General features: G+C 33.9%; 2 protein-coding genes across 3 annotated transcripts; both read left to right on the forward strand.

Annotated features, from left to right (window-relative positions):
* The first annotated feature begins 1007 nt into the window (after positions 1–1007).
* On the forward strand, positions 1008–3885 carry LOC109184073 (flavonol sulfotransferase-like). Of its 2 annotated transcripts, none has more exons than XM_019334104.1 (2): positions 1008–2063; positions 3870–3885. In XM_019334104.1, the coding sequence occupies exon 1, from the start codon at positions 1075–1077 to the stop codon at positions 2032–2034; it is 960 nt and encodes a 319-aa protein (XP_019189649.1). In that variant the 5' UTR covers positions 1008–1074; the 3' UTR covers positions 2035–2063; positions 3870–3885. The 2 variants fall into 2 exon arrangements, with proteins under 2 accessions (XP_019189649.1, XP_019189650.1); XM_019334105.1 differs by lacking the exon at positions 3870–3885 and adding an exon at positions 2069–2169 and having other exon boundaries at positions 1008–2034.
* A 3808-nt stretch (positions 3886–7693) lies between these two features.
* LOC109184091 (flavonol sulfotransferase-like) lies at positions 7694–8711 on the forward strand (the record flags this gene model as incomplete). The annotated part of the gene is made up of 1 exon (XM_019334132.1): positions 7694–8711. A coding segment is annotated over one exon (978 nt), but the record flags the coding sequence as incomplete, so codon positions are not given.
* Positions 8712–10331: the final 1620 nt, after the last annotated feature.

Raw genomic sequence — 10331 nt, forward strand, 5'->3', positions numbered from 1 at the left:
TAAGTGGATTGAAGATGCTCTTAGAGAGTGACTTTTACTTCGAATCGGGAGGGCAATCCTCCCGGTGAACTGATCGTACCCCAAACAAGTTGAGAATAGGTGTGTTAATTAAGAAAAATACTACATGTACTCTCATTTGCTATTCCTAACCTTTACTCCCACACACAAAATCTTGATGTAGACACTTGTATTGGGATCCACATGAAAAAAGTAGTCTATCAGTGCCCGTCACATCAAAGAGTAAAATTTAGAGAGCATGATTTGGGAGTCTATGTAGTAGAACTCGTTAATTAATGGCACATATCTGGAGGGAAGTAAATGCGTGTGTAGACAGCTGAGATGACATTTTCATTTGCGTAGCTCTTTCATTACTCTTTGTTGATGTGATTGGGGTGGCTTGCTCTAAATTTATATAAGAGTTAAACATATTATCACAAATTTTACTCAGTTACTTTTACTTAATGATATGACAAACAAAGATAGAATATTTTTATCATGCGAATCTAAAAAAAATGTCTACATCAGACGGAATAAAAAGTGAAAATACATGCATGTTGTATTTTCCTTTATATAATCTAGCTAGCTTGTTTAGTTTTTTTATTTTAAAATGCCATGACATCTTGGATTTTTCTATTCTACTTTTTTTTTGGAAAACTTCTATTACTGTATATAAAAAAAACGATGTCTTACCAGAATGAAGATCTAACAGATCTAAAATTGTACAACAAGATTTGACTGATACCTAACTATCCTTAATTTTTTAATTTTGTATTTTAAAAATTTTTATTCCCATTAGAAACTTAATATATGCCAAATTATTACTGTAGTATATACGAGTGGCTGGCTCAAGATTTATATTATTATCTTGTTTAACTTTGTTTTTCCTATTGAACTATATATAAAAAATAATGTCTTGCCAAAATCAATATAAGATCTAAATTGTACAACAAAATTTTTCTGATAGGGGATTGAAATGTATTTAATTCTCAAATTTGGGTGTATATATTATCCCAAACTCATTTTCCTCTATCCTTACTTATCTCCACAGCCACCACATTACTCTTGGATCTCAACATGAAATACCAAGAAATCATAGCCAGCCTTCCTAAAAAAGAAAAATGGAGCGGAGCCTCGTATAACTATGAGTATCAAGGCTTTTGGTTCAGTCCCTTTGCACTGGAAGGAATCATTTCCGTTCAACAAAGCTTCCAAGCTCAACCCAGCGATATACTGTTGTGTAGTGCCCCCAAAACCGGCACCACATGGCTCAAGGCCTTAGCCTTTGCGATCGTGACGAGGAACCAGTTTGATGATAATAATAATCACCCATTGTTCAACGCCGTTCCTCATGATTGTGTTCCTTTCTTAGAGGTTGATCTTGTTGATCATGTTGAGAAGAAGAAAGATCCTGAAATGATGCCTCTTTTGTCCACACACCTCCCTTTCTCTTCCCTCCCCAAATCCATAGTTTCCAGGGGCTGCAAAATGGTGTACATTTGCAGGGACCCCAAGGACACGTTTGTGTCGTACTGGCATTATCTGCAGAGGGCGATGCCGGGCGGGCAGCACGATCACGTCGTGGAGCGGCTTTCGTTGGAGAAAGAGTTCGAGTCGTTTTGCGATGGCAGCACTTACTATGGGCCGTACTGGGATCACGTTTTAGGGTATTGGAAAGCGAGCATTGAGCGCCCCGACAGCGTTTTGTTTCTCAAGTACGAGGATTTGAAGAGGGACACGGTGTTTTACGTGAGGAAATTGGGGGAGTTCATGGGGCGGGCGTTCACGGCGGAGGAGGAGAGGAGAGGGGCGGCGGAGAGGATAGTGGAGCTGTGTAGTTTAGAGAAGCTGAGCGGGTTGGAAGTGAATAAGAGTGGAAAACACCGGCAGGGTACGCCCATGAGCTCAAATAACTATTCTTTCTTTAGGAGAGGGATTGTTGGGGATTGGAAGAATCTTCTCACTCCGGAGATGCAACGCCGCATTGATGAAATTACAGAGCAAAAACTTCATGGTTCTGGTTTCAGCTTTTCATAGCTTCCATCTCAATTCATGCTTGGCCACAATGTAATAATTGTTTGTGTATGGTTTATTTTCTTATTGTGGATAGTTAATTTATACTCACCGCTCGAACGAGATGTGATTGTATTCAGATGATTGTGACTAAATTAATATGTGGCCGGTGGTTTACTTATGATTACTTTGCTAAGCATTTTTTTAATATGAAATGTTATAATGTATGTTAGCTTGGTGAGGTGATCGAGGATGGTAAGAGACCATAATTATTGTGTAGATTATATTATCAAATAATGTATATTCAGTACATAAATAATATATTTTTAGTATATCATGTATTATATATATATATATATATATATATATATATATATATATATATATATATATATATATATATATATATATATATATATATATATATAGAGAGAGAGAGAGAGAGAGAGAGAGAGAGAGTGAGTGAGTTAGGTTCAGGTGCGGTGGTGCTGCATCACCAACAGTTGAGCCATTATACACCATCATCGTTATGAAATACATCACAAAATTAAGTACTTATCACCAAAAACACACCATTAAGTGTAAGCAAACGCACCATACAGTGTTTAAAAATACACCATTTTGTGTCATTGCCTTTTTATGCAACTCAAGTTGGTCCTCTAACTATAAAATTTGTACACAAATTAATCTTCCGTTAAGGTTTGGGTCAATTAGGCGTTAAACCAAGGACAAATTCATCATTTTAACTGCTTTCCCTCTATGGCAAATTATGCTGTGCAATCGCGTGCATTATGCATGGTGTACACGAAATTGGATCTATAATTTCTATACTATAGATCTAGATTCATAATTATTAAACTCTATATTCACAATTACAAAACTCTATGTTAATAATTTTCAGTGTTCATATTCCCAATTGTTGAACTTTGTATTCACAAATCATTGAACTATATGTTCATAATTTAACAACTATAAAGTATAAATCTATAGTATAGAAATTATTAATCTACAATATAAAAATTACGAATCTATAATATAAAAATTATGAATCTATAGTATAGAAATTATAAATCCAATTCCATGTGCACTTTGCATGGTTCACACAGTTGCACACCATAACGCTCCTTCCATTCTCCCCCATTTCTTCCAAACCATAATATTTCATAATTGGGCCTGCTATACACATTATGAAATATTATGATTGACCTGCGGCAGTACGACATTTATGGCATGTTTGGTTCATGAAATAGGTCAGAAATGGAATAACATTCTTTGGAATAGACCAATTTCGTCGTTTGGTTGGATCATTTTTTCATTGGAATAGGGGGGGGGGGGGGGGGGGGGGGGGGGGGCTTGGTATTAGCTATTCCCATGTCCTTGGGAATAGCTTTTATATCACAAATACCAAAAATACCCTTTGCACATTATATAATATATTTATATTTATTTAATAAATATAATGTATTATATAAATGTATATATTTAATTAATTATAATTTTTATCCATCCACACACACACACACACACACACACACACACACACATATATATATATATATATATATATATATATATATATATATATATATATATATATATATATGTAAATAAAAAAATGAACTGTATAAGACTCCTTAATTATGGAGTCTTGGCTCCTAAATTAAGTAGCCTGCCCAGCAGAAGGGCATTGCAAACTTGCCTAGCGGATGAGCATTGCAATTGAAATTATGGAGTCTTGAGACGAGCCTCAAGGCTCCATTCTTTACTTCTCCAACCGATGTGGGATAAGTGAGAAAATAGATATAAATATGATTATTTTGTATTTGTATAATAATAATAATAATAATAATAATAATAATAATAATAATAATTATTATTATTATTATTATTATTATTATTATTATTATTATTATTATTATTATTGTTTCTCTCTCTCTCTCACACAAAATATATATATATATATATATATATATATATATATATATATATATATATATATATATATATATATATATATATATATATATATATATATATATTTAGTATATCATAATCATATTCATTATTATTATTATTATTATTATTATTATTATTATTATTATTATTATTATTATTATTATTATTATTATTATTGTATAAGGGTGTTTATGTCTTTAAAACCTATTCCATTTCTCTTCCTTTAACCAACCAAACACTGGAATACAATTACTAAAGTCTATTCCTTCAGCCAACCAAACAACATAATACAATTCTTATTCTATTCCTTACCTATTTCATTCCCTCTGGAATAGCATTCCTATTACCTCAAAATTCATTCCGTGAACCAAACGTGCTGTTAGTTCAAGGAACCAAGTTTTAGTTTTATGTATTTATATTTATATTTTGATTAAGCCGTTTCCTTAAAAAAAAGAAAAAAAAAAAAAAAAAAAAAAAAAAAAAAAAAAAAAAAAAACTTAGTCCGTTAGGTTAGCCTGTTCCGTCGCCATTTTTGGTGGACGGGCTTTAAATTTTATGGTTCATATTTTGAAGGCATTTTTAGCCCGCCTCTATCAAAATAGCGGGCTTTGGCGGGGCGGGCTTAGCAGGCAGGTGGGCCCCCCTAAGCCCACCTAGTATGTATATATTATTAATATTAGTGCGTATATATACATCATTTTATATAATTATATATAAATATATGTTAATTTATTTATTTATATTGAAAAAATATATTAGTAAGTAGTACATTTTATAAATTAAATTATTTGTTAATGACTTATAGATTCACATATTATGTATTTGATTATTTATTAGGACTTATATTACTATATTATGTATTATTGTATTCAACAAATTACAAATGTATTAATATATGTTTAAACTATTCAAATTATTTTAGTATATATTTATTAACTTTTTAATATTAATTTTTATTTAAATTTAAAACTTTTTAAATTTGGCGGGCCCCTGCCAAGGCCCGTGGATCTAAGGCGGGGCGAGTGTCCTATTTTAGGCCCATATTTTGGCGAACTTTTTAGCCCGTTCCCACCATATGTTGGGCTTTCATCAACCCGCCCCGCTGGTTACTTTTTGCAATTAATAGTGATTAAACTAGGATTCTGAGTTATAGAGTATAGACTAATAACAATCGATGAATTAATTTTAGAATTAAAGTGACTCAAAAGTACTCCTTCTATCCTGACCAAAAAAGGAAAGTACTCATTCTATCTCATTTTATCTATCTTATTTATTAATCATTCGTCAAATTAATTATTTTTTATTTATTTTCTTTAATATTTGAACTTATTTTTAAATTTGGTTTTTTTTTTTTTTTGTGTGTGTTTAATAGTACTTTTATTGTAGTCTCTAAATATATAAAGTTTTATACTAGTGCAAAACTTAATATTATGAAAAATTAAATTATAAATAACTTCAATCAAGTTTCGTTAACTGAACTAAAGACATAAGGACTAATAATTTAAGATTAAATGCATTAATGATATAATGAGAGGGTACCCTAGTTTAATGGCAAATTATGCTGTGGAACAGTGTGTTAGTGTCCACCTTGCAAGGTGGACACGGTTTCAAAACTCACTGCTGAAAATTATAGAATTTTCGATCACCTGATGTAGACACTTGTATTGGGATTCACATGAAAAAAGTAGTCTCTCATTGTCCGTCACGTTAAGGAGTAAAATTTAAAGAGTATGATTTGTGAGTCTATGTAGTAGAACTCGTTAATTAATGGCACATATCTAGAGGAAAGTAAATGCGTGTGTAGACAGCTGAGATGACATTTTCATTTGCCTAGATCTTTCATTACTCTTTGTTGATGTGAGTGGGGTGGCTTGCTCTAAATTTATAAAAGAGTTTAAACATATTATCACAAATTTTACCCCGTTACCTTTACTTAATGATATGACAAACAAAGATAGAATATTTTTATCATGTGAATCTAAAAAGAAATGTTTACATAAAAAATTTGTGAGACGGAGTAAAAAGTGAGAGTACATGTATTTTCTTTTATATAATCTAACTAGGGTGTTTAGTTTTTTTATTTTAAAATGCCATGACATCTTGGGTTTTTCTATTCTACTTTTTTTGTTTTTGTTTTTTTTTTTAAAAAAAACTTCTATTACTGTATATAAAAAAACGATGTCTTACCAGAGAGAAAATTTCAATTTTGATCCACTGACTATTGCACTTGTGTTAATTGCAACACTTGACTTTCAAAAATGTTAATTGGGTACCTTGACTATGCAATTTTTATCAATTTTGGTCACGCCGGCCAAATTGCCAGCCAAATCTCAAAATGGCCGGCCAAATCTCACCGGAAAAACTTAAACATTTTAAATAAAAAGGACAAAAGTGTCATTTCATGTTATTTGAACATCCTTTGGGCTTCCTTCTCTTCTCCGACATCCTTGGTCGTCGACATCTCTGCCGGAAAGACATTTTCCGTTCAAGCTCTTAAGACGATTTCCATACTCCACTAGTGCTGCATGATTTGAAAAATTCCTTTGCCAAAAAAATGCAAACTATGTTTCTACATGATAGAGGGCAGCGGCTATCCAGACTCCAGAGAGACCAGAGACGTGAGTGAGGAAAATTCCTTCGCCAAAAAACCGTAAACTCTGTTTCTACATTCCATTTCCATTTCCTTCGCCAAAAAACCGCCATCCTGCAACTAGTCAACAACAACCTCCGCGATATTCGATTCTGCCTGCAACGCCCCTCAATTCAATAGAGACAGCGGCTATCCAGAAGGTGTCCAACCACCGCTTACCGGAAAAAAATCACGGCACCAATCACTGTTTATGCAGACTAAAGAGGGCGGAAAAGAATGTTGGCACCGGAGGTGTTGAGGAAGAAGAAGAAGCAAATAATTTTTTAATTTTTTTTAACGTAAAATGACTGTTTTCTTCGATGTCGACGAGTTCTTCTTCTTCTTCGATGTCGACGAGTTCTTCTTCTTCTTCGATGTTGACGAGTTCTTCTTCGATGTCGACGAGTTCATCTTCAAATGTCGATGTCCAACAAGCTCTGCCTCATGGAAGACGCCGGAAAAATGCACCGGAAAATGGGGGTTTGACATCGGAAGGGATAAGGCGCCGAGAACAGGAAAGGGGTTTTAATTTGGTCAATAAGTCAATGTCCCAAATTGGAAAAGACAATTTTGCCCCTTCTAATTTAGTTCAAATGTTGACTTCACATTTTCCGGTCACAATTCGTCGGTAATTTGGCCAGCGTGACCAAAATTGATAGAAATTGCATAGTCAAGGTACCCAATTAACATTTTTGAAAGTCAAGTGTTGCAATTAACACAAGTGCAATAGTTAGTGGACCAAAATTGAAATTTTCTCTCTTACCAGAATTAAGATCTATCAGATCTAAAATTGTATAACAAGATTTGACTGATATCTAACCATCCTTAATTTTTTATTTTTGTATTTTTAAAATCTTTATTCTTATTATAAACTTCATATATGCCAAATTATTAGTGTAGTATATACGAGTGGCTGGCTCAAGATTTATATTATCTTGTTTAACTTTGTTTTTTCTATTGAACTATATATAAAAAACAATGTCTTATCAAAATCAATATAAGATCTAAATTGTACAACAAAATTTTGCTGATAGGGGATTGAAATGTATTTAATTCTCAAATTTTGGTGTATATATTATCCCAAACTCATTTCCCTCTATCCTTACTTCTCTCAACATGAAATACCAAGAAATCATAGCCAGCCTTCCTAAAAAAGAGAGATGGAGCGGAGCCTCGTATACCTATGAGTATCAAGGCTTTTGGTTCAGTCCCTTTGCACTGGAAGGAATCATTTCCGTTCAACAAAGATTCCAAGCTCAACCCAGCGATATACTGTTGTGTAGTGCCCCCAAAACCGGCACTACATGGCTCAAGGCCTTAGCCTTTGCGATAGTGACGAGGAACCGGTTTGATGATGATAATAATCACCCATTGTTCAACGCCGTTCCTCACGATTGTGTCCCTTTCTTGGAGGTTGATCTTGTTGATCCTCATGAGAACAAGAAAGATCCTGAAATAATGCCTCTTTTGTCCACACACCTCCCTTTCTCTTCCCTCCCCAAATCCATAGTTTCCAGGGGCTGCAAAATGGTGTACATTTGCAGGGACCCCAAGGACACGTTTGTGTCGTACTGGCATTATCTGCGGAGGGCGTTGCCGGGCGGGCAGTACGATCACGTCGTGGAGCGGCTTTCGTTGGAGAAAGAACTCGAGTCGTTTTGCGATGGCAGCACTTACTATGGGCCGTACTGGGATCATGTTTTGGGGTATTGGAAAGCGAGCATTAAGCGCCCCGACAGCGTTTTGTTTCTCAAGTACGAGGATTTGAAGAGGGACACGGTGTTTTACGTGAGGAAATTGGGGGAGTTCATGGGGCGGGCGTTCACGGCGGAGGAGGAGAGGAGAGGGGCGGCGGAGAGGATAGTGGAGCTGTGTAGTTTAGAGAAGCTGAGCGGGTTGGAAGTGAATAAGAGTGGAAAACACCGGCAGGGTACGCCCATGAGCTCAAATAACTATTCTTTCTTTAGGAGAGGGATTGTTGGGGATTGGAAGAATCTTCTCACTCCGGAGATGCAACGCCGCATTGATGAAATTACAGAGCAAAAACTGCGTGGTTCTGGTTTCAGCTTTTCATAGCTTCCATCTCAAGATAATAATTGTTTGTGTATGGTTGATTTTCTTATATATTGTGGTATAATTAATTTATACTCACGGCTCGAACGACAAGTGATTGTATTCAGATGATTGTGATTAAATTAATATGTGGCCGGTGGTTTACTTATGATTGCTTTGCTAAGCATTTTTTTAATATGAAATGTTATAATGTATGTTAGCTTGGTGAGGTGATCGAGGATGGTAAGAGACCATAATTATTGTGTAGATTATACTATCAAAAATGTATATTCAGTACATAAATAATAAAAGGGAAAATGACACTTTTTACCCCTGAGTTATATACTTATAGCACTTTTCCCCCCTCAATTATTTAGGTAAGCACATTAGCCCCCTCAGTTATTCTAAAAGTGGTGCTTTTTCCCCCCCTGATATATTCAATTGACATTTATACCCTTAAAGTAAATATTTTATTTATTTTACTTCTCCAACAAATTATTGCGTATACGTAGGGATGACCACGGTTCGGTTTGAATTGAACCGGATACTATAGCAATCGAATTAATAGTTTTCGGTTATAATTAAGATCTAGAATCCAATATTTAAATGTCAATTTATTAAAATTATGTATCAAAAAAATTGAATCTTGAACCATGAACCGGCGGTTCTGGATCCGATTCGCGATTTTGAACGGTCTTTATTTTAAAATTTTATTTTTTATTTTAAAATAGTATAAATTCAACAATATATGTATTTTATTTTTTCAGTTCGGAACATGAACCGTCCGTTCTGGTTCACGATTTTAATAAACTCTAAATATCGGATTTCGATTCTAAATTGTAATTGGAATATTTCGGTTTGGTTGCCATAGTGTTTGTTTGGTTTGAACCAAATTATGGTCATAATTTGTTGGAGAAAAAAAATAAATTAAATATTTAGTTGAAGGGTAAATATGTCCATTTAACATTTCAGGGGGGAAAACAGCCACTTCAATAATTTAGGGGGCAAAAATGCTATAGGTATATAACTTAGGGGGAAAAAGTGCCATTTTCCCTATATTTTTAGTATATAATGTATTTTATATATATAGAGAGAGAGAGAAAGTTAGGTTCAGGTGCGGCGGGGTCTTTCCGTGCGGCGGTGCGACATTACCAATAGTTGAGCGATTATACACCATCAACGTTATGAAATACATCACAAAATTAAGTACTTATCACAAAAAACACACCATTAAGTGTGAGCAAACGCACTATACAGTGTTCGAAAATACACCATTTTGTGTCATTGCCTTTTTATGCAACTCAAGTTGGTCCTCTAACTATAAAATTTGTACACAAATTAATCTTCCGTTAAGGTTTGGGTCAATTAGGCGTTAAACCAAGGACAAATTCATCATTTTAACTGCTTTCCCTCTATGGCAAATTATGTTGTGCAACCGCGTGCATTATGCATGGTGTACACGAAATTGGATCTATAATTTCTATATTATAGATCTAGATTCATAATTATTAAACTCTATATTCACAATTACAAAACTCTATGTTCATAATTTTCAGTGTTCATATTCCCAATTGTTGAACTTTGTATTCACAAATCATTGAACTATATGTTCATAATTTGACAACTATAAAGTATAAATCTATAGTATAGAAATTATTAATCTACAATATAAAAATTACGAATC

Source organism: Ipomoea nil, unplaced genomic scaffold, assembly GCF_001879475.1.
Source record: "Ipomoea nil cultivar Tokyo-kokei standard unplaced genomic scaffold, Asagao_1.1 scaffold1250, whole genome shotgun sequence".
In the NCBI taxonomy this organism is placed as follows: Eukaryota; Viridiplantae; Streptophyta; class Magnoliopsida; order Solanales; family Convolvulaceae; genus Ipomoea; species Ipomoea nil.

Coding starts and splice junctions, on each gene's coding strand:
- LOC109184073 (XM_019334104.1), top strand. CDS start 1,075: ATGAAATACCAAGAAATCATAGCCAGCCTTCCTAAAAAAGAAAAATGG.